This window comes from Camelus dromedarius, chromosome 2 (genome assembly GCF_036321535.1).
Source record: "Camelus dromedarius isolate mCamDro1 chromosome 2, mCamDro1.pat, whole genome shotgun sequence".
In the NCBI taxonomy this organism is placed as follows: domain Eukaryota; kingdom Metazoa; phylum Chordata; class Mammalia; order Artiodactyla; family Camelidae; genus Camelus; species Camelus dromedarius.
Genome location: NC_087437.1, coordinates 81,303,528 through 81,328,869, shown reverse-complemented (window position 1 = coordinate 81,328,869; position 25,342 = coordinate 81,303,528). Strand labels below are relative to the sequence as shown.

The window sequence follows — 25,342 nt, the reverse complement described above, 5'->3', positions numbered from 1 at the left end:
TGGCCAAGTGTGATGGCTGAAATTATCTCCACGTTTTTTTATTTCAGTTATTTACACTTCAGCTTCATTTGTAGTACGGCCACAAACGTCGATAAACTACTTTTTCATGTTTTGGGGGTTTTTTTGGCCACCATTTTATGACACTTAACAAGTTTTGGAAGAAATCGCTTTAAACTAAGTTTAATTAACAGCATGGAAATTAAAAGGCACATGTTTTTGGCTGATTAGACAAAATATTTTCAAAGGAAAAAATCTTTTCCAAGAAGCACATTTTGTCGCACTGTTTGTGACACTATAGGTATAAGAGCGTAATAATGTCTCAGAGAAAGTACTGATTGCACATAGGAAATAAGCAAAGGATTCAAGCTATGCAAAAATTTCAGAGAGGACAAGAAAGTTATTTAAAAATAAAAAGTACAGAATAAATAAAACTTTAAATAGAAGGTTTGGAAGATAAAAATTAAGGAAATTTTAAAAGTACTGCAACAAAAAGAGACGAAAAATAAGAAAGAATAAGGAAATTAGCGGCTTATTTCAGGGAACACAATACTTAACTAGTAGGCTCTAGGGGAGGGTGCAGCTCAGTGGTAGAGCACGCGCTTAGTATGCACGAGGTCCTGGGTTCAATCCCCAGTACCTCCATTAAATAAATAAACCTGATAACAGCCTCCCCCTCCCCGAAAAAAACCAAAAAACCAAAAAATACCCTAGTAGGTTCTAGAAGAGAGAGGAGGGGAAAAGGAGGGTAGAACATTATCCTAGAAAGTTTTTAAGTAATTTCCCAGAATCGAAAGAGATGGGTTTCCAGGAAAAGGCTTAATGTTTGTACAGCAAAATGAGAAAAGAAAAAAGACAAGCACAAGTTGGAAAATTTCAGAGTACTGCGATAAAGACAAGACCTTTAAAATATTCTGAGAAAACAATAGGTCCCACTCAAAGGATTCAGAGTCAGAATGACAGGTGGCATCTTAGCTTTGGAAGTTAGAAAACAATGGAACAATGCCTTCAAGAGTCTCCATTTTATCCTAAAATATATGTGTGGCTGAGCAACAGTATCAGAGTAAAAGAAAGATATTTTCAGACACAAAAGGACTCAAAAATATTTTCTTCCATAACCTTTTCTCAGGATATATTTCTCAAGAAATGCCAGAAAGCAAGGGAGTAAATAAACAAGGAAGACATGGGATGTAGGAATTAGAGGATTCAACACAGGAGAGAGGCAAATAATGATGGTGAGGGGTTCCAGGAGATGTTGCCATAAACAAAGAAATACACATAACAAATACACGACTTGCGAATTTGACCATTTGGAGATATGGTCAGTCTAAAACTACAGATTTAATTAACAGAAGAAATAGCTAAGATAATTGAAAATGAGAGAGGGTTGACTAAGATGGGGACACAGTATCTCCTCCTGCGCTCTCCTCCCACAGACACATCGACTGTACAGCTGAGGACAGTCAGCTGTACCCCACACACAACACCCCAACTTTTAACACTCCCACCTGAGGGATGGGTCCCCTAAACACCAAGCTCTGAAAGCCAGTAGGGCTTGTGTTTATGCGACGCATAAGGATATAGCAAAGAAGCTGTACTTCCCAAGTGCACGAGCACCCATCATGGCCATGCCCCCAGGGCTTAGTGGAGAGGAAACATGTCTGTGCCCGTTTTTACAGCTTCCGTCTGAAGGGATGAGTCCCCAGATCACCTGGCTCTGATAGCCAACAGGGCTTGAATTCATGAGTCCCAGAGCACCACAGTAAAGAAGCGGTTCTTAACTAGCTATCCCCCGGGGCTGCGCACAGAGAAAGCAGGCAAAAACACCCATCTTCCCATCTTTCTCTGCAAGGGATTTACCTGCATACTTTGAAGGGCTGATACCTGAAGGTGAAGCCTCTAACGGCAGGCATATTTAGGGGTTGGCTGTGCTCCTCCCCCAGAGACAGGAAAGCTAGCAGACACCTTCCCTGCCCTCTCCCTCCAACCCACTCCAACAGTAAAACCAAGTCACTAGTATCTCCCTGGAAGAAGTCTGTATAAATGACTGACACCTTAGCTTTTGCAGTTGCTGCCCAAGGGGCTAGGTCTCCACATTGCCTGGCTCTGAGAGCCAGTGAGGCTTGCATTTACAAGTTCCACAGGATTAGCAAAGAAAGAAGCAGTTTTTAATGGATACAGGAGCACACTTCCCTCCTCACCTGCACCCCGCCCCAGCTATATCCCACACTGATTATGAGACCCACATTAATTATAAAATTGTCAAAAGTTAAAGACAAGGAGAGAATCTTAAGAGCAACAGGGGTAAAGCAACTAGTTATGTACAAGTGAACTCACAGAACAGTATCAGCAAATTTTTCAGCAGAAACTTTCAGGTCAGAAGGGAGTGGCATGATATATTCAAAGTGCTGAAATTAAAAACAAACAAACAAACTACTCATAAAAGTTGCTCTTCAGAATTGAAGGAGAGAGTTTTCTAGACAAACAAGAGCTAAAGAGTTCATCACTACTACACTGGTCTTACAAGAACTGTTAGAGTTCCTCAAACAGAAGCAAAAGGATGCTAATTACTAACAGGAAAACACAAAAGTATAAAATTCAAAAGTAAATATATGGTTACATTCAGAATACTTTAATGTTGAAATCATGGTGGGTAAATCACTTATAACTCTAATACAAGAATTAAAAGAAAAATATTATAATATAATTTATTAATGGATACACTGTATAAAAAAGGTAAATTGTGACATCAAAAATAAAATGTGGAGCGAAGATAAAAAAGTAGAGCCTTTGTATGTGTTTGAAGTTAAGCTGTCATCAGCTTAAAATAGACTGTTACATTTTATGTGTGCCTCATGGTAATAACCAATAGTAGATACACACACAATAACGAGAACAGAATCACAGCATAACTTTACAGAAAGTCATCAAATCACAAAGGAAGAGAGCAAGAGAGGAAGAAAGTAACAAAGGAATTACAACCACCAGAAAATAATGAACAAAATAGCAACAGTAAGTCCATACCTATCAGTAATTACTTTAAATGTAAATGGAACTAAATTCTCCAATCAAAAGACATACAGTGACTGAATGGATAGAAAAATAAGATCCATCTAATACTGCCTACAAGAGACTCACTTCAGCTTTAAGGACACACACAGACTGAAAGGGAAAAGATAGAAAAGATACTCCATGCAAATGGAAACCAACAGACAGCAGGGGTACCTATATATAAGATAAAGTAGACTTTAAGGCAAAGATTAATAAGAGAAAAAGAAGGTCACTATATAATGATAAAGGAGTCAGTTCATCAAGAGGATATAACGTTTGCAAATATTTATGTATCCAACATAGAAGGACCTTAATATACAAAGCAAATATTGGGCGGAAGTTATAGCTTAGTGGTAGAGTGTGTATTTAGCATGCATGAGGTCCTGAGTTCAATCCCCAGTACCTCCATTAAAATAAATAAACAAACAAATAAATAAATAAACCTAATTACCCCCCCCAAACAAAACAAAACAAAAAACCAAGTTGGACCAAAAAAAGGCAAAAAAAACCCCAAAAAACAAAGATCAATTAAAAAAACAAAGCAAATATTAACAGATCTGTGGGGGGAACAGATAGCACTAAACTATAATAATAGCAGAAGACTTCGACACCACACTTTCAACAGTGTGTGGATCATCCACACAGAAAATTAATAAGGAAACATTGGACTTAACATACATGTTGGGCCAGATGAACCTAACGGACATATACAGAGCATTCCACCCAAAAGCAACAGAATACACTTTTTTCTCAAGTGCACATGGAACACTCTTCAGGATAGGTCACACGTTAGGCTATAAAACAAGTCTTCATGTGTGAGGTCCTGGGTTCAATCCCCAGTACCTCTATTAAATAAATAAATAAACAAACAAACAAACAAACCTAATTACCTCCTCCCCCAACCAATAAATAAATTAAAAAAAAACAAGTCTTAATAAATTTAAGAAAATTGAAATCATATAAAGTATCTTTTCTAGGCAGTATGATAAGAGAATAGAAATCAATTACAAGGAGAAATGGGAAAGTTCATACTATTGAATAACAAATGAGTCAAAGAAAAAAATCAAAAGAGTAATCAAAATATATCTTGAGCCAAAGGAAAATGGAAAGACAACATAGCAAAATTTATGGGCTGACTCAAAAGCAATTCTAAGAGGGACATTTATAGTAATAAGTGCTTACATTAAGAAAAAAGATATAAAAAATATACAACCTAACTTCACACCTCAAGGAACTTGAAAAAGAGAACAAACTAAGCCCAAACTTAGTAGAAGGAAGGAAATAACAAAGATCAGAGCAGAAGTAAAAGAAATAGGGACCAGAAAAGCAAAAGAAAAGATCAACAAAACTAAGAGCTGAATAAGTGGTCCCTTGAATAAATAGTGTTGGAAAACTGGATAGCCACATGTAAGAGAATGAAACTGGACCCTTATCTTATACCACACACAAAAGTCAACTTAGAAGGGTTTAAAGATCTAAACATAAAACTTGAAATCACAAAACTCTTCAAAGAAAACAGGAGGTAAGCAACTTGACATCAATCTTAGCAATGATTTTTGAATCTGACTCCAAAAGCAAAGGCAACAAAAGCAAAAACAAAACAAAACAAAAAACCAAGCAGGACTACATCAAACTAAAAATCTGCCCTGCAAAGGGAACCATCAATAAAATGCAAAGGCAACCTATGGAGTGGGAGAAAATATTTGCAAAACATACATCTGATAGGTGGTTAATAACCCAGATATATAAGGAACCCATAAAATTCAATAACAAAAAAGCAAATGACCCAATTAAAAAATGGGCAAAGGACCTGAAAAGACATTTTTTTCCAAAGAAGACATACAAATAGTCAATAGGCACATGAAAAAATGCTCAGCGTCACTAATCATCAGAGAGATGCAAATCAAAACCCCAATGAGATATTACCTCACACCCGTTAGGGTGATCTGTTATCTAAAAGACAAGAGGCAGCAAATGCTGGTGAAGATGTGGATTAAAGGGAACACTTGTGCACTGTTGGTGGGAATGTAAATGGTACAGTCACTCTGGAAAACAGTATAGAGGCTCTTTAAGAAATTAAAACTAGAATTACCATGTGATCCAGTAATCCCGCCTCTGGGTGTATATCCAAGGAAATGAAATCATTATCTTGAAGAGATACCTGTACTCCCATGTTCATAGCAGCATTATTCACTCTAACCAAGGTATGGAAACAACTTAAGTGTTCATTGGCAGATGACTGGATAAAGAAATTGTAACAAACACACACACACACACACACACACTTGACCCTTGAACAATGAGGGGGGTTATAGGTGCCAACACCCCCCGGGGCAGTCGAAAATCTGAGTACTGCTATCTCTGCTGCAAAATGAGGGAACTGAGAAATGGCTCATCCAAGGGCAGGAAGCTGAAACAGTTTGGATAGAATCAGGACTCAAACCCCAATTCTTTTGATTTCACATATTGATATCTCTAATCAAATACAAACCTTCCCCCACATTTACAGATCTGGAAAATGAAAATACTGGTACTATACTTATTGGGAAAAAAAATCCACGTATAAATGGACCCTCAGTTCAAAACCACGTTGTTCAAGAGTCAGCTATATGTATGTATGTGGACATACACACGTGAATATTATTCAGCCTTTAAAATTAAGGAAATCCTGTCATTTGTGATAACATGGAAACATGGAAAGGGCTTTACAATAAGTGAAGTAAGCCAAGCAGAGAAAAACAAATATTGCATAGCATCACAGAGGGCAGAAAAGTGATCACAGGGGAAAAAAAAACATTGTAAAAGGGTACAAACTCTCAGTTGTAAGATTAATCGGGTCTGAGGATTTAAAGTACAACGTGGTGACTATAGCTGATAACACTATTGTATAACTGAACTGCCAAGAGATTAGAATTTAAATGTCTTCACCAATTAAAAAGTAGTAAATATGAGGTAATGGAGATATTAAATTAATTCAGGAGGAATCCTTTTATAAAATGTATGTATATCAAATCATCATATTGTGCACTTTAAATATCTTACCATTTTGTCAATTATACCTTAATAAAGCTGAAAAAAAGAGCAAAATTATTGAAAACAGTTGATTCCAGCAAACAGCATTTAGGAATAGGAATGAACTGCTTAGTAGTATTTGAGTCTTAAAACCATACACATGTTCTTCTGATCAAAATGAAAATTAAATTAAAAAAGCCGCTTCTAAGACCTCCTTCATCAAATGAGTAAGTGGAGTACAGTCCAGGTGACGGCTGCAGTCAAGCTTTGGGCCTCGCAGAGGACAAGCCAAATGAATACCACTCCAGGCAGAAGCCATGCCTGGTTCTTCCCGGGCAGGTACGGATGCAAACAAAAACAGTCTTCCCAGCTGCCCTATCAGGCAGCGTGGTGCTGTGGGTAAGGCCCCGGGTTCTGGAGCCAGAAAGACTTGGGTTCACAGCCGTACTAATGTGTAACTTTAAGGTAAGTTACTTAACCTCTCTGAACCTCAATTTCGTCATGTATAAAAATGAGGATAATAATTGTATTTGTCAGGAGACTATTACTTATAGTAATTATTGCCTCATAAGGGCATAAAAGGATTTGAGTTTTTTGGAGAGGATTAAATGAGATGATGCACGGAAAAGCATGGTACCAGTCACCAAGTAAGTCATTATAAATGTTCTCTGGTATTCTATTTGTAGCTCGAAAGAATTTTTTTTTTAAAGGTGCTTCTGTTCTTCGGGAACTTGACAAACACTGCCATAGAACTCTCAAGGGAGAACTCTTCCATGTCCACATACTTTTGTGTTTGTAAAGGATGTAAAAAGGGCATCTGTGGTTCACGGGCGAAACTGTCAGAGGCAGGGAGCTCCCACCCGCAGGGTCCAGCCTGAGACTAACCTCCAGGTCTGGTTAGGGCAGACACTTCTTTCTGTCATTTCCCTTCCTTGTTCCTCTATAACCCTTTTCCTCTATTTTTGCCCATAATATAGAGCTTGAATTGTAGTTTTCATTATTTGATAAACTTAACAAAAGCTCATAAACCTCAAGCAAACCACTTTTTATATAGAAAGGCCACCCTGTAGCTCTTTGTTGGTTTGAATTGTTTGGTTAGCTTGATTGAACCCCTAGTGTAATCTTGAAATATTTGGGCCCCATTCAGGTCGGGTTTCAGTCAGACAGAGAGAAAGGGAAAAGTGGAATGAGAAAAAAAAAAAAAAAAAGGTATGGGGCAGTGGAATGGGGAGGGGGAAATCTGTCAGTCAGTTCTCCGAGGGCACTGCAGGATTGTGGAGAGCATTTCTGGACACCTGCCATGTGCGGACATTGTGCTGCCTGGGAACATAGGTAAGAAGCAAAGGGCAGAGCTGCAGGGACACTTAGAGGACAAAATAAGCCTAAGTCGAACAGAAGGGAGGAGAGCAGGGCATCAGCAGGCATCTGGGGTCATTAACGAGCTGCCCTGTAGATCCTTAGGGACGTTTCTTGTGTCTCCCATTTCTGTGGGGGACACACAAATTCCAGATCTGGGCTGTACTCTAATTCCACAGTGTTGCTATGAGTATCTCGCACCTCCTCCCTAGATACTAAGGAATTTAAAGTGAAAAGTAATGAAAACAATCTGGTGTCGTGAAAAGAACTGCTCTCTTTATAGACCAGCCAGATCCTGTGCTCTTAGCTGTTCTTTTGCCTGATGAAAAGTTGCAATCCTGAGCGATCAAATCAATTTCTTTCCACTTTAATGAGGAAGCAATTGTCCTGCTGCTACTCATATTGACAATAAAACGAAATAAAATGCCTGATGCTCCAGTAGCTTAATTTTATCCTTTTCTACGAAGTCCATGAGAAGAGATGTTAGAAAGTTAATTCAGATGGCAGAGGCCAGAATTTCAAAAGACACTATGAGTAAGGGCATAATGGCCATTCCACACGCCTGCTTTGTTCAATCAGATTTACAGTTTACAAGAAGCTGCTGCCTCTCTTCCAGTTTATTCTCAGTGCCAAGACTGCATGAAGTCAAACAACATAAACAACAGTCCCAAACTGTCTTTGCTGTCAACTACCGGAGACTTCGGGAGGTCTTGGCCGTAGAGGAAGGACTGTTCTCCAGAATCCTCACGCCACAGAGGACGGTGAAGTACTTGAGCACGTTAAGTAAACTTGATTTATCTTAATTACCCGACAGAGTACATTTTCCATAGGAAATTGCTGGGCCACATGTGCATCTGGCATACAAAGTGGATTCTTCAGTGTTTTCAGCCAAGCGAGGGGAGACATGGGCTCACATGAAGAGAAGAGTGAGGTTAAAGGGCTTTTTAAGTGGACAGTGATTGTGTGTCAAGCCACAGTGTCCAACCAGTTCATCAGGAAGGACCCGGCCCATGGATGGATTACCAAAATGTGTGCTAAAAATAATTTGTCCGAAAACAGATTACAGACCACAGAAGGATTCAAAGCAAAAATGGTTATTCAGGACAATTCTACTTGCCGTACAACTGACCTCGGTTTTGGTTTTATTTTCAGTTCCAGTTTTCCCACTGAGTCTGTGCATGGCTGCTGAGAGCATAAGATTTTATCACTTTAGAGCTGGGAGAGACTTCAAGATCAATGTGTCCACACTTCCCTTTAAGGAATGGTGTAACACTTAGTTTTTATCTTTATTTTTTTCCTGTTTTTTATTTTTTTAATGGAGGTACTGGGGACTGAACCCAGGACTTCACGCATGCTAAGCATATGCTCTACCACTGAGCTACACTCATCCTTAAGACTAATTTTTTTAAAGCCATATACTTTATCAGTCCTGCTGTTCACAGAACTTAATATAATCATAGTGGTCTTTGCAAACAAAGTAGTTGGCTCTAGACAGGAGAGGCTCTTCTTAATATTTTTCTTTTAAACAAGAGCCACACAATGAGGTTTCATGGGGAATAAAATAAGTGGAAAATAAATATTGGGTAGTGAGCTAGATGGGTGCTGATTCAGCTGGACACTAACGTCTCTACATTTTCTTTGTGTTTTAGGGGTGGGGTTGAGAGATGGATCCTCTACAGAAAGCGATGGAGTTGTGCCACAGCTGTTTGCCTCTCTTAACAGAGCTCTGCTGCTTGACTTGAGTAAAACAGCTCTGGTTCCCCACAAACAGCCCCTCTCCCTGTGCACACGTATCTTCTGGGCTGGTCGCCACCACGCCGCCTTCAGGGCTGCACCCAGAGTCCTCAGAGCAGCTGAGAGGCTCCCCTTTCTACAAACAGAAACATCTCTCGCTGGGCGAGCGGCCGAAATCTCCCAGCAGCTGGATGGCTGCTGGATGGTCCCTTACCTGTGGCTTATTTTTTGAGCTTCTGCACAATAAATCAAAACCCGCCTAAGTCATTAAAACTGACTATACTTCAATAAAAATATATTAAAAAATTAATAAACTTTAAGGCAGAGAAACAAAAGCAAAAAACAGCAAAAAATCAGGCAGGGAAAAGGGTAACAAACACTGTAAGAAGGAAAGGGCAGCATCATGGACTATCTTTTTGGTTTTAGAATAGTGTGAACATTTAGAATTTTTAACCAAAACCCCTCTGTAGGTCTATTTTCTCTGCCTTGATTCTCCTGGGTTAAATGTTCTCATACCAAGCTCTGCTCCACCCGTGTCAGTGTGTAGTGATTAGCCCGTAATTATCACCTGGTTTGGGAGTGCATTTTTTTTTTTTTTTCGGTCAGGACAGATGATGGGAAATGCTACTACAATCAATTATTTCTATGTGTCTCCTGGAATTAGAACAATGCTACAGATATCTTTCAGAAGTTATTATCTTCCAGCTTTTTAAATAGGGAATTCCAGAACTTAATGGGGGAATGTTAACAGCTATAATTCAGGTTTGTCTATTTGGGGAGTTTCCCATATATTTTGACTCAAAATTTTCCACAAACACTGAAATGTGACTAAAGTCATTCCTCATTCCTTAATGCTAATAAAAAACACCTGCTAGCTGCATCCAGCACGTACTTCCTCTTTATTTTACAGAGTAGCTTTATATTAGCATTAATCTTGGATCACGGTTGGGGCAGAGAAGATACAATGGAAAGAAACCTGGCCTTGACAATGTGAGAACGTATAAAAAAAGCCTGCATCGAAAAAGCCAACAAACCCAAATGTGGGAACTCGTGACTTTATTCCCCTTGCTGTGGCTTCTGTGAGCAGGTGCTTTGAGGACTCCCTGCATTTCACCTAAGCTGTGCACGCGGATTTCGTCTGAAAGCCAATCCTGCTGCTGCTCTCTCTTCTTGCCAGCCCACCCCATTCCATCGCATCCTTCATTGTCACGTTCGCATCCCAAGTGTTCCACGAGGACTTCTCTCCTCCTCTAACTTGCAGAAGGTGGGTGTAAGTCCTACACTGGAAGGTTCTTTTTTCTGTGTTATGATGCTTCACGAAAGTCATTTTTGTTTCCTCAGCTACTTTTAGGCTTCAGAAATCTCAAAATAAATGAAATGGTTCAACTTCACTTTATTCTTCCTTAACTTATTTGGTTATTTGACTAATAGGGGTTCCAACATATAACTTTAATATTTCAGGTCAAAATATTTTTGCCCGATAAAGACAAATTAATCTCCAGCATACGTCTGTTCTGAGAGCACAGTGTTCACAGGCTCACTGGGGACTAGGATCTCCTGGACTACGTGATCTCCACAAAGTTTCCCATATGATAGCTGAAACAGTTTTCATTAGAGCACATTTACATCCACATGTATTATATTTGCCATCCATGTGTATTATATGTGCAAAAATGTTCTTTACTTCAAACTACTGATACACAACTTTTAAATCATGACCCATTAGGGACTGTCAATATAATCCTGGTCAAATTGTATTTGAAAGGGAGGGTATAATTCAATCGTAGAGTGCACGCTTAGCATGCACGAGGTCCTAGGTTCAATCCCCAGGACCTCCATCAAATAAATAAATAAGCCTAATTAACTCCCCCCACCTCCAAATCATATATTAGAACATGAACAATCTTCATATATGAATGGATTTCATTCAATCACACCAAACTAAAAATAACTTTAAATAAGCCACATACAGACACACTTAATGGCCCTAAGTTTACACTAAGTAATAAAAGTTGGCATGGGTGTCTGAATTCAGTGATTCCTAAACCAAATTTAATATTGATTTTTCCAAAGACAAATCCAGAAAGGGCCACCTTTGGGCTCTGCTTGTCCTGAGATAAGGACAGGCGGCAGGGGTCCTCCGTAGAAGGTGCACTGACGAAGGACAGGACAGACAGCAAGACACATCCTCTGAGGGCGGGATAAAGGGGGCATGGTTGTCTTTGAGTCTGAGGCAGACTCCAGAAACAAGGAGTGCGAGTCCAGAACAATTACAACCAGAAGCTAGACGTGAACCCCATGACCTGATTGGTCCTGCGATTCCAGGATGAAATCCAGCTCAGCACAAAGGCGCTATTCTCTTATGCACCTATTTGACCAATTAGGTCAGATGCCAACATGGTACTCTTGCTAGAAATTAACAAAAAGTTCTTTTTAGTTAGATTTGTTCTACCAACTGCTACTCATTATAAAGAGCTATAGTACTGAGTGATTATTTTGACTAAATCAAAGAATGAAAACTAAAATGAAAGTCAGAGTAAGTCACTCCCCAGTTCCTATCCTTCAGGGTCTCCCCGTCCTGTGGCCAAGCGTCCTGATCTGGCACAGAAGGCCTTCCATAACTTGGCTTCCACAGCTTCCGTCCACTTTTCACCCCTCCCCCTGGTGAACGCCGCATACACCCATGCCATTTCGGGCCACTGCACTGACATGTGCTGTTCTCTCTGACCCTCCTTCCCCTACCATGTCACTGGGTGCCCCCTTCCCCCACATCCTTCAAGCCTCAGCCCAGGTGTCACCTTCTCCAGGAAGTTTTCCCTGACTCCCCCAGACTTGGTGATGCGCTGCCTACTCCGGGCTCCCACCACACCTGGGTGTGGACTTCTACCAGTGCTCTCAGCACTTCGTATAGAATAATCGCTCATTGGTGACCTGCCCCACCAGCCTGGACCTCCTCAAGGGCAGGCACCACATTTACTCCTGTTTGTTGGCACAACACCAAGCACATGGCTGAGCACATCGCTGGCACTCAGTAAATGCCAGCTGAATGCATATGCGAGCCTTCTACAAACAAAATCAGGTTTAAAATGTCACTGGAATAACTGTGTTCTACTTCTGATCATGAGCTGGGAGGCGCACTATGAAATCGGAGAGTAGCCTGATTCAGAAAAGGGACACAGTGAGCACTGAGAAACTGGATGCCCTTCAGTGTACTTTCTGTGTACTACACAGCTCACTTTTTCTCAAGCGGAGTAAAAAGCAGGACACTGAAGAGAAAAAAACAAGTTCTGTAAATTTGTGGATTGACAAGGTTGTCTTTGAGTCTGATGCACTCTATTTATCCGCTTATGAAAGTCCAAATTAAATGACCTCTTCTCTCTTACTCTTTCCTTAAAATACGTTATGGTAAAAATTGGCTCTCTCCCTGTTAATCTGGCTAAGGAAACAGAACCAAGATCATCAAATGGGCTTTTAATTAAATTTTTCAGTAAAAATACTTATTTTGGCTAACTTAATATCTTTAAGAAAATAAGCAGTTGCAAAAATTTCCATATTACAACTCAAATAGAGAACTTTAGAGAAAAATAAACACACTTGTAGACAAGGGTTATTTTTGCAATACAGGACTACAGTTTGCATACAGCAACCCCTCCATAGTAAATCAGATGCTTTCTTTTCCCCTGAAAAGACTGGAAGAGTCTCACTGCTGTCAGAGCCAAAATAGGCTCTTCTGGGTGTCACACTCAATGCCTAATTCAGTTCAGTTAAATGACCACCATGAAAGATGCGAGAAATAAAACATGAAAAAAAAATCTGATGCTAAAGCTCCAGTCTTCACCTCTGCTGATCTTTTTAACACTAAGGAACTTTATCAAGTTATGAAATACTCAGTCGGGAAAATCTGATTCTGTTCCTCTGAAAACTGATCTATGTTGCTTGATATATTATAACTTAGGATGTCAGGTTTTTTGGTTTTTCTGGGTTTTTTTTTCTGTTGTTTTTGTTGCTGGTTTATACTGAAATCATAGACAATTTATCAAACAGTGTTTTAGAGTTTGAGGAAAGAAAGTGATTTCTCACAGAGAGTGAAATCTAGTCCAGAAATGAATTTAGCATGTTGGTTTATTAAGAAAATGCTTGTCTGTATCCACTGGAGAATCCCTTTGAGCAACGCATTTGATGATTTAGCCGTATGAAACCAAACAAAAAACCCAAACACTTCCTACCATATTTCTAGAACTATCTAAGGCTTTTAACTTTTTTGCAATAATAAACTGATAAAATATTGGGTATTTGAGAGTTAAAAAGGAATCACAAACTCTACAGCAATATAAACAACCTGATATCAATGTGCAATACAGGATGCTGAGAAAAGTTGTTTGTTATTGAACAATGTTAATTTTACATAATTCCATTTTCAAAAATCTGTGCTTATTTGTCTATGATAAAAAGACCCAAAAGAAAAGAAGTGCTATGTCTGGGACTAGCCTGTATCTGTTTTAAGCATTAACTATCACAAACTTTCACCTACATTTGCCGAAATGTTTCGCAGGGTTTTGTCTCTTTGCCCTTCCTTTTCCGCGTGCCAGCCAGATTCCTCTGTGCTTCCCCTCTAGTGAACACCAGGCACACTCCAGTTGTCTCTGGTCTACAGACCTTTCGTCCTCTAAATTTTGGTATTTAATATCAACGTTAGATGTTAATGGCCTTCTACTTTTCAATGTTCCCAGCTACACTGTAAACTTACACGACCATCTTGTCAGCTCTTGTATCCTCACCAATAACTTGCATATTTGTAAACTTACACGACCATCTTGTCAGCTCTTGTATCCTCACCAATAACTTGCATATTTGCAAACTCTAGGGCTATCTAGCACTGTGTACAGAAAGCCAAAGAACGAAATGCAAACCAGAGCTTAAGATCAAGAAGGATGATGTCATTTCATTCCTTTGCTACGATTTCTGCACTCTCAGAATTCACCTGGAATAGCGCTGGTGGCTTACCTTGTGTCTGGCTTTAGATTTTCTACTGTGGAGAAGGTTTGATTTGTAGTTTGAATGGACTTGTTCTTTCCACTGAATGACCCATTTTCTCTGGATATAACTTCATATTCTGAAAAGCAAAAAAGCCAACAGTCTTTACGTTCTGAAGATTTAACTGTTCTTGAAGCTAACAGCATAACAAAGTCACTCTCATAAAAGTGAGCAACTGAGACTGCGGTCCTAGAGGTAGACTGATGGTACAGATTAGTAACTTCCAAATGGGGACTGTCAGCAGATGATGAAGATCCCAGAGCATTGTGGGAGTTGCTCATTGACCATTTCTGTTTTCTCTTTACCAGAGCAGGAAAGGTCTGGTAACTGTGAAGACTGATGACGCACCTATGGTAGCACTGGATACTGGTACCCCACGATTTTGGTAAGTAAGTCAGATAGTCTGCCATCATTGGAAAGCCCAGTGTGGGGAAAGCACTATATGAGGAATGGTGGTTCAGTAGAAGCTCATTTCCTGCTCAACAGGGATTTATGATATAGCTGGGGACAGCGTTACTGAATACACAGTACTGCTGCAAAAACTTTGAGTTTAAAACCATAGCAGCAAATAACAATTAACTAAATAATGAACTATACTCTCCTATAACTTGTTATTTTGAACTATAGAATTATGGGATGTTGGCACCTACTGCTTATGTAAGTTGCATAAGTTTTGCACAGCTGTTTACATTGCCCCCTTGATAATTACCCTTTTATTAAAAATAAAATTATGCCCTTAAAGTCTACTTAGAGATCTGCATAAATTTAACTTAAGGACATGTTTCTATGAACTTGCAGTTATCTTCATAATTTAAAAGATAGAATTTCTTTCAGAATCCTAGCTTTAGAATGTATATTCTTGGGCTTCGTAAATATATCTTTCATTTTTAAGGCTCTAAAGTGATAATGGCTTTTTCACAAATCCACCAACAATATAAAAATCTACCACCACCAACACAAAAGTATGTGCCTGTATTTCTTATTTTAAAACAGAGGATTTTAGAAATAATTTCATTAACAGTAAAGACGTAAAAAAATCTACAAAGAACTAATACTGAATAATTGGTATCTTCTTTCCCCTCGGAGGGTTTTATTGCCTTATTATGAGATAATTCACTTAGAAAATACTTATTTATTACAAAGATTGGGAACAACGCATTCTTGTCAATAGACCATGAAAATAATAATGAGGATACCACGTCTATCAGCCCTCCTGCTGTTATTGCTGACAAACAGTAATTTAACAGCTTCTAATTTATGCTGAACAAACTCTCTAAGTTTTATACTCACAATAAATTGCTAACACTGCAAACTATCATTATTATTATTAAATAAAAACCCTAAAGTTCAAAGAGGCTAATTATACACCTATGTTGGATATCTAGAACACAGCTGGTCTGCAATTTAAATCTATGTCAGGATGCTCTTGACGTAGAATGAAATGACACCTTTTAAATAACTTGAAGTTGTCCAAGGACCCAGGCTATGGCCAATTTCTGTGGTGCACCTATGTTGGTGTAGAAGAGACATGGAGAAGCATCTGAATTTGGATGTTTTTACTAGAGGTGAATATATGCTTGTCAATTACTGACAGAGGTCAACCTGGGAATGAAGAGTATGTTTCAGTCTCTTTTTATCTTTCTCACTCCTTTCTTGCAAAACCATTTTCCAGTGATTTGAGAATTAACCTCTCTCTTATCCAAGCTGCTGGTTTATAAAAGATTACATGTGAAATCAAGTGGTATTTAATGTAACACAAAGAAATAAACAAAAATTGAAAAAATAGGACAGATCATTAGGGCATATGGTCCAACATTTAAATATAGACCAGGTGAGTAATGGTTAGGTATGGACTTATTTCTATTTAGAAAATACTATAGCTATAGATGTGGTCTTTATCCATGAAAATTATTATTATAAGTCCAGTATCTAGTGAAAGATCTCGTAATAATGTTATAAAAGTAATTGGTTAAAGTATATGCTTTTCATGATTCTTTGAGATTACAGGTTCATGTAAATTTTTAAAAAGTTATATGATGGAAGGAAAATCTAGAAAAGAAAATCCTTCTGCTTTAAAAAGTTGAATCAGCTATTACTGACACACTCAAGTGAATATGTATAGATTTTCAGATACTTTAGATTAACCAGTTCTAACTTGATGTTCTCTGTATTTAAGGCAAGTGAAATTTTATAGATCATTTGGTTTTGTGAGAACTAAGCCTCAGACTATCACAGGAACTCCTTACTAGCATTGCATACGAATTGAGAGTTTTGAACTTTTTAATATGGGTAGATAATCAATAATTAGAGATTGATTTTTAGATGTTGGGAAGACAGCACCTACTGGTGTAGTTCCAAGTAAAGAAGCAAGACTAGTCAGATCCCCAGGAACCACAGGCAGCGGCTGCTTCTCAAAACAAAGGCAACCCTTGCACGAGAAAGGAAATACATAAAAAAAATTTTTTTTTAAAGCCAGCTAAGCAAAGATAAGCTGCTTACACTGAAAGTTGCCCAGAACAAAGGATTGTGTCTGAGGAGAAAGAGCTGCTGTTTCCTCCGTTACTCACAGAAAACTTTTTTGGCAGCTCCTTGAACCTCCCCTCTCCTCACCTTGCATTGTGTACTGCTTTCTACTCCCCCTGACAGCCTCTGGGTGGGCGTCTCCCCTCACTGTCCACCTGCCCCAGGCACAGGGAGGGGACATGGGCAGCGGGAACCTTGTGGACTCACGCTGTTTGCTGTATCTTCTAGCTGATTTAGGCTGCTAGTCTTCCCACCCACCCCTCCCCTCTAGTTTGACTATCCTGTTCACTATGGAGAATTAAAATCCCGTACAACAAATTCAAAGAACAACTTATTTTTTATAGTCATTTTTAAAGAAATTGGGTGAGTGATTAGCAGAATTAAAATCTTCTGAGATGAGCAGAAAATTGACCAGGAATAGAATTAAAAAAAAATTTAACAAAAATGACTGAAATAACTTTTAGCCTGCTTGAAAGTTCTAGGTCCATCTAGAAATTGGGATGGTGAAAGGAAAACAGACTTAAATACTATCAGCAGTGGTAACTTCCCATATGTTATCTGTAATTTTCTGGTAATGAAATGTGAAGGTATATCGAGTCTGGATGGTTTTGAAAAATCTCATCTCGATGGAAGGTATGCAACTTAAAGAGACCTGCCAAATTATCAGGGAGCCCATAGACAGGCCAGAGATTATCTTTCCCCATCTCATGACACTACTGATAACAGTGTGCCACAGGGACAGCAGAGTCTGCTAGGACCTGCTACTCCTGAGCTATGCCTCGCAGGTCATAGTTGGACTCAAGGCACCACACTGAGGTATTGCATTGTCAGCTTCCCACCATAGTGACAGTCCTCATGCCATGATCTTACCAGTGACAGTGTCATTTAATGGCTTATCCCAGTCCAAGATGACAAATGAAGGACACCCTTCCACAGTGACCACAGTGAGGTTGGTAGGTGGGTTCTGCGGGGGGCTGGTGGCATTCCCCTCGGTGGCCTCTTCTTTGGGGAATCGTTTGATGGAGTCAGTGATGGAGCAGGGCCTGTTGTCAGGCTTTTGGATATACCGCACGTGAGGACCTAAGAGAGAGACGACGCTGACACTGAGCATTTTTTGAGCTTGTAAGGAAGGTGGAGGTGAACTCATAAATAAAATTATCTGCTTGAGGACATTGGTCTGACATTTTAAGCAGATGGAATGAAAGCAGTGATGTGAATGGTCTGAATCTGTGAAAATCTGGAATCCTGTCTTTGGGATGCACGACATGCATGTTATTGTTGATTTACTCTTCTAAATAGGTGTAGCTTGCGCTCATATCCAAAAGAAACCTGGCTCCCCTGTGCACGGTTTAAACTGCATAATTTATGGGGCACTGGAAAGGGTACTCAAAAGGGTCTTGCCTTTGTGGTGAGGAATGATCAGCCCTCAGTAAACACAGTTCTGTTCCCACCCAGTAAATCTTAAAAGCTAGACTCAGAAGGATCAAGTGGTTTCAAGTTATTTAACTGCACCCCAGAATAAAATCTAAGAAAATTCTAGGAATGAAAAATATATTCTGCACCCAACCAGGTAAAATTACAGGAAAATATTACCCACCATGAGGAGAAAAATAAATCATTTGAAGCCAGCCTAGAACTTGGGTCGATATTCGAATCATCAGACAAGGACAATAGAACAGTTACTATCACTATAATCCACATGGTCATAAAATTAAGAAATGGAAGATATAAAAGAGATCCAAATTAAATTTCTGGAGATATTTAAAGGAAGCAGAGAAGAAAATACATGTTACATACAGAACAATAAAGATAAGGATTGTGGCAGATTTGTCACTGGGAAGAATGCAAGTGAGAAGGCAGTAGAGCAATGACTGTGTAGACTAACAAGCCAAACCCAAACCCCTGTCATCTAGAATTCTGTAACGACTGAAAATCTCTCTTTTTTCTTTTCCTTTTCTTCCTTCCTTCCTTTTTCTTTCTTTGAGTGTGGGGAAGGTAATTAGGTTTATTTATTCATTTACTTTTTTTTTAATGGAGGTAGTAGGCATTGAACCCAGGACCTTGTGCATGCTAAGCATGAGCTCTCCCACTGAGCTATACCCTCCCCCCTGAAACTATCTTTACAAAAAGCAAAGCAAAATATTTTCTAGACATTCAAAAGCTGACAGAATTCATAAGCAGCCGACTCATCCCACAAGAAAAATTCAAATTCAAGGAAGTCCTTCCAGGCAGAAGGAAAATGGTGCCGGATGGAAATATGGCTCCACACAAAGGGATGAAGACCACTGGAAACAGTAACTCTATAGGTAAGTAAACATGATATTTTTATTATTTAATTATCTCAAAATAATTTGTTATTTAAACAAAAATAATAATAATTTAGTGTGATGTATATAATATGTAAGAGTAAACTGTATAATGACAACAGCCCAAAGGCCAGGAGGAGAGAAAAGCTCTATACTTGTGTAAGGTTCTTACACTGTGAAGTTGTCTGGAAGGTAGACTGTGGCAAGTTAAAGATGAAATCTATGAGCCCCAAAGCAACCACTAAAATAACAAAACAAAGAATTATAGCTAATAAGATAACCAATAAAATGGAGTCATAAAAATACCCAGTCCAAAAGAAGGCTGAAAAAGAAGGAAAGAGGGAACGAAGAATAGAAAACAAACAGCAAGATGATGATAAATTTAAACTTAACCATCTCATTAGTCACATTAACTGTAAGTTTCCAAACAGCCCAAATAAAACACAGAGATTGTTAGACTGGGTGAAAAAGCAAGACCCAACTATATGTTACTTATAAGAAAAACATTTTAAATATACAGAGACTAATAGGGTAAGAGTAAAAGGATGAGAAGAAGAGATACCATGATAACCTTTTTCAAAAGAAAGCTTGAATGAATATAGAAGTATCAACAAATCAGATTTCAGAGCAAAGAATATTACCATAAACAGAAAAAGTCACTTAATAATGACAAAGGATCAATTCATTAGGAGTTTATTACAATCCTAAGTAATTTAGGTCTATACCTAAATGCAGGCCTTTAATATACATGTAGCAAAAACTGATAGAGCTGCAAGTAGAAATAAATCCACAATCAGAGTCAGAGATTTCAGCATTCTTCTCTCATTAACTGATAGAATAAGCAGACAGAAGATCATTAGGGATATAAAAGAACTGCACAATGCAGCCAAGCAACTGGACCTAACTGACATGTACAGAACACTGTATGGTCTGAAATGTGTTTCCCTAAAATTCCTAGGTTGAAGCCTTAACTTCCAATGTGAGAAACCAAACCTGGTACCTTGCTCGCAGACTTCTGGCCTCCAGAACTGTAAGAAAATAAATTTCTGTTGTTTAAGCCAGCAAGCCTATGGTATTTTGTATGGCAGCCCTAGCAAACACATACATCATTCCACTTAAGAACAGCAGAATACACGTTCTTTTCAAGTACACTCAGAATATATATCAAGATAGACTATATTCTGGGCCATAAAAAGTCTTAATAAATTTAAAAGGATTCAAGTAATACAGAGTATCTGACAACAGTGGAGTTAAATTAGAAATCAGTAACAATAATCTCCAGAAAATCTTGAAATATTTAGAAATTAAAAACATACTTCTAATAAGTCAAAGAAGAAACCAAAAGGGAAATTAAAAAGTATTTTGAACAGAGTAAAAATGAAAACACAACATATCAAAAATGTTTGGATGCTGCTTAAACAATATCCAGAGGAAAATTGGTGGCACTAAATTCCATATTAAAAAAGAAGAGAGATCCCAAATCAATAAGCTCATCTTCTACCTGAAGAAATTAGAAGAGAAAATTAAACTCAAATTAAGCCGAAGAAGGAAACAATAAAGATCAGTAAAATAAATGAAAGAGAAAACAGAAAAGCAACAGACCGAAATCAATGAAACAAAAGGTTGAACTTGTCAGAAGATCAAAAGAATTGATAAACCTACAGCCTGACTGATTAGGCAAAAGAGAAAAAAGACACATTATCATAACAGGAATGAGAGAGGTGACATCAATACAGATTACACAGATATCAAAATAATAATCAGAGAATATGAACAACTTTATGCCAATAAATTTGACAACTTAGATGATACAGACCAGTAACTTGAAAGACAAGAATTACCAAAGCTCACTACAGACAAAATATTCTGAACAGTTGCATATCTTTTAACAAAAGTAAATTATATGAAAAATCCTTCTCACAAAGAGAATGTGTGGTTCAGATGGCTTTACTGGTAAATACTACAAATATTTAGGGAAGAAATACCAATTCTAAACTCTTCCAGAAAATTGAAGAGGAGAGTTCAGCATTATTTTGATACTAAAACTTGTCCTAGACATTACAAGAAAACTATAGACAAATATCCCACACTGAATACAATTCCATACAAAATTTTAGCAAATTGAATCCAACAGTACATTAAAATGAGAATGCACTATAACCAAGTAGAATTTGTCCCTGGAATGAAAAGTTAGTCTAAAATTCAAGAATAATTACTCTATCATATTAATACACTAAAAAAAAACCATATAATCATCCCAAGAAAGGCAGAAAAATCATTAGACATAATCTAGCATAACAATTTTCACTAAAGGAGGAACAGAAGAAAACTTTCTCAACCCAATAAAGGGCATCTATGAAAAACCTACAGGTAACACCATACTTAATGGTGAAAGACTAAATGCTTTTCCCATAAGATGTGGAACAAGAAAAAGATGCCCATCCTCACTATTTCTATTCAGTATTTTACTAGAGGTTCTTGCCAGTACAATAATGCAAGAAAAAAGTTGGAAAGGAGGAAGTAAAACTTTCCTCTCAGATGACACGATTCTGTATGTAGAAAATCCAATGGACCTACAAAAAACAAAACAAAAAACCCCCCAAAAACCAAAAAAACTTACAGAGCTTTGCAAGGTTGCAGAACACAAGATCAATGTACAAAAACCAGTTGTTTTTCTATGTATTAGCAATGAATAATTAGAAACTGAAATAAGAAATACTACTTTCACAGTTGTCTTTACACTGAAAACTATAAAACACTGGTGTGAGAAATTGAAAAGACCTAAACAAATGGTAAGATATACCATGTTTATAGATAGCAAGACTTAACAGAGTACAGCTGTCAATTTTTCCCAATGGAACTACACATTCAACACAATTCTAATAAAAATCTAAGTAGGATATTTCTTTTTTAGACATTGAGAAGCTCATTTTAAAATTCAGATGGAAATACAAAAGGACCAGAGTCACCAAAACAACTTTTGAAAAATAAGAATAATGTTAGAGGACTAACACAACCTGATTGCAGCACTTATCATAAAACCACAGTGATCCAGACATGGTGGTATGATGGAAAGGTAGATAAACAGATCAGTGGAATAGACTACACAACCTCAAAACAGTTCCACATATATATGGACAACTGATTTTTGACAAAGGTACAAATAAAACTAAGTGGGGAAGGAATAGTTTTTTCAACAAATGATGCTGGAACAATTGGATAGTCATAAGCAAGAAAATAAACTTGCATTCATATCTTGTATCATATATAAAATTTGACTCAATAAAGATCACAGTCCTAAATGTAAAAGTAGAACCCTTCTAGAAGGAAACAGAGGCGAAATTTCTACAAAGAAACAGAGGAGGGCTTTGTGACCTCTGATTAGTCAGTGATTTCTTAAATACAACACCAAAGATACAATCTATAAAAAACCAAACTGATAAACTGAGCCTCATTAAAATTAAAAAAGAGAAGCCACACACTGGGATAAAATAGTTGCAAAGCATGTATCTGAAAAAGGTCTTCCACCCAGAAAATATAAAAACTCTTATAACTCAACAATAAGAAAATAAGTAACTGCATAAAAAATAGACAAAAATTTGAACAGACACATCAAAAAAGATAAATGGATCATAAATAAGGACACAAAAGGATGCTCACCATCCTTAGTCATTAAGGATACGCAAAGTAAAATCATAATCAGATACTAACACACTAAAGTGGCTGAAATTAAGAAGTCTGACAATACCAAGAGCTGGCAAAGATGTGGAAGAACTGGAACTCTCACACACTGCTGACAGGAAGGTAAAACATTACAACTGCTAAGGAAACCAGTTTGGCAGTTCCTTAAAGTGTTAAATATATACTTACATATGATCTAGCCACTTCCCTTATAGGAATTTGTTGAAAAGAAGTGAAAGCATATGCCTATACAAAGCTTTGGACATGAATGATCATAGCAGCTTTACTGGTAAGGTAAAAATGTTAGAAACAACACAAATGTCATGAACAGATTTAATAAATTATTATACATCTGTATAATAGTATACTAGCTGAAGGAACAGACTATTGATACCTGTAGCAACCTGGGTGAATCTCCAAATAATTATGTTAGGTGAAAGAAATCAGAGAAAAAAGTTCATACTGTATTTTTTCACTTATATAAAATTCCAAAAATATATACTTAACTACAATATGGCAGATGGTTACCCAGGGACTAGAAGTTGGGTGGGATGAGTGAGAAGGAGGGATTATGAAAGTACGTGATACAACTTTTGGAGGTGGTGCATGTATTCATTATCTTGATTGGGATGATGGTTTCATGGATATATACATATGCTAAAATTTATCAAATTTAATACTTCAGAAAAACATATTACAAAAGGAAATGCTGAGTTCTATATCACATAATACCTCTCCTATTGCAGTAGATTAGATTATTGTTAAAAAATATTCTTTATGTCCATGGAAGGAGCATACTCCCCCAATCCTTGATTGGAGATATGGCTATGTGATATTCTTTAGCTAATGGATACTGGCAGGTGTAACATAAGAAAGCGCTTGAAATGTGGTTGTGTATTTGCACTCCCCCCTCTTCATTTTGTATTGTCATGAGAATGGCTTCTCCTGAGTCACTCCTGTTGATCCCTCATCCTAGGCACCAGAATGAGCAGATGTGTAGCAGACCTGAGCCCAACCTATAAGAGGTCCAGCTGTACCTGCTGCTAGAAGCAGAACCATCCAGCCAAGCATATCCTAGATCAGCTGATCCCCAGGCGAGTTGTAGACACATAGGAAATAAATCCTTATCACAGTATGCTACTAAGATTTTTATGGCTGTTTATTACACAGCAACAGCTGACTCATACACCCACCAAAAATAGCTTTGTTAAAATTGAGATTTGGAGCCAATCATACACATACCTTTGAATCTGGGCTTCCCAAGAGGATCAGTTTCTCTTGTTGGACTTGAGCTAAAGTCAGTCATATTACCTGAGAATGGAAGATACAATGAAAAAGTAGTAAAGACTACAAGTTTTTAATATGCCTCCTAGTCAACTGCTTGTAACTTTGATTTCTATTATTATTATTATTACTATCATTGTCATCTACAATAAAAGTCTTTTGTGTCCTGCTGCAAGTGTTCTGGAGTGTAATAAGTAATTATTTAAAGATTACAACCAAGTAGCTAATGTTCACAGATAAATTAAGATGTGTAATTAGTAATGAAATGTGATTTAGTAAGAAGCATTGGCTAATCTAGACTTTTTAAGGAAGACTTTCTTAAAGATCTTGGGCACTTTCTTCTGCATCTGCGAAGGGAAGGAGTACCTTCTATAACAAAGTATTAAAATGAAGCATAATTTTTAAATTAAAAAGTCTCATAATTATCACAAAATTGAGTAAGATAGATGATCGAAAACTGGAACTCTTTTCTCTCTAATTTGAAATCCTTCAGTACTTCACAGCTAAGCATCCAGTGGGCAGTGACTGACATACTAACCAAGATCTTCTCCTGAGGCAGGAGCTGTTGGTAGCTTTCCATCCATCTCTGTTCTCTCCAAGGGAGCTTCAGTAGGTCTGAATGTTGCCCTCAAGGGTGGGGAAGTTACTCGGCCTGATGAAATGATTCCTGTAATGCAGAACCAAAGTAGTCAGGCTTTAGAGGGATCCCTGCCAAGTTCTCCATTCACTTATTCAAGAAATATTTATTAAGCACTTACCATGTGACTTGGCACTATGTGCCAGGATTGGAGAGAAAACAAGACCTGGTGTCCTTGATCGGGAGAGATGTGTGAGCCAATTATAGTGATGCATTATCGATATTGAGAAAGAATCAGATAAGGTCAGCAAGAGGGCACATCTATGGGGAAGAAGATGAGTGTTGGGTAGGGGGAGGGTAGGAATGTCTTCCCAGAGGATGCGCCAATGAAGAGGAGGAGTGATCAGGCAGTAGGCATGAGAGCTGTATTCCAGTTGGAGCTTGCAGGAAGAATCAAGTCAGGGAGGCATGAAATCACTTGGCATGTTTAATTTGAAGGGGTGAGAGAGCCAGGAGCTCTCCAGGGTGCAGAGGCAGCGGAGGGTGGAGGGGCAGGGAAGGCGGATCATGAAGGGCCTTGCATACTACGGATTTGGACATTATTTTTAGGTGACACGGACCCACTAGGTTTTATAATCCTTCTGGGAAGAAGAATCATTCTCAGATAGTAAAGAGTCAAAGGGTACAAGACTGACCCCAGGACCGTGGCCCAGCATGGATTCATGGACAAGTGTTTCGAGGACTCCCAGAACATTGAGTTAATTTCCTGAGTTCTGTATGCACTTTC

The 25,342-nt window shown here is 38.1% G+C and overlaps 1 protein-coding gene across 28 annotated transcripts in view; it reads right to left on the bottom strand.

Annotated features, from left to right (window-relative positions):
• ABI3BP (ABI family member 3 binding protein) overlaps nt 1-25,342 on the bottom strand; it is a 241,219-nt gene that overhangs the window by 7,530 nt on the left and 208,347 nt on the right. For all 28 annotated transcript variants that reach the window (XM_064495971.1, XM_064495880.1, XM_064495924.1 and 25 more), the window contains 4 exons: nt 24,517-24,645; nt 23,937-24,005; nt 17,578-17,787; nt 14,155-14,263 (listed from right to left, as the gene is read on the bottom strand). In XM_064495971.1, coding sequence (XP_064352041.1) covers nt 14,155-14,263; nt 17,578-17,787; nt 23,937-24,005; nt 24,517-24,645 — 517 coding nt within the window. The remainder of the gene's footprint in view (nt 1-14,154; nt 14,264-17,577; nt 17,788-23,936; nt 24,006-24,516; nt 24,646-25,342) is intronic.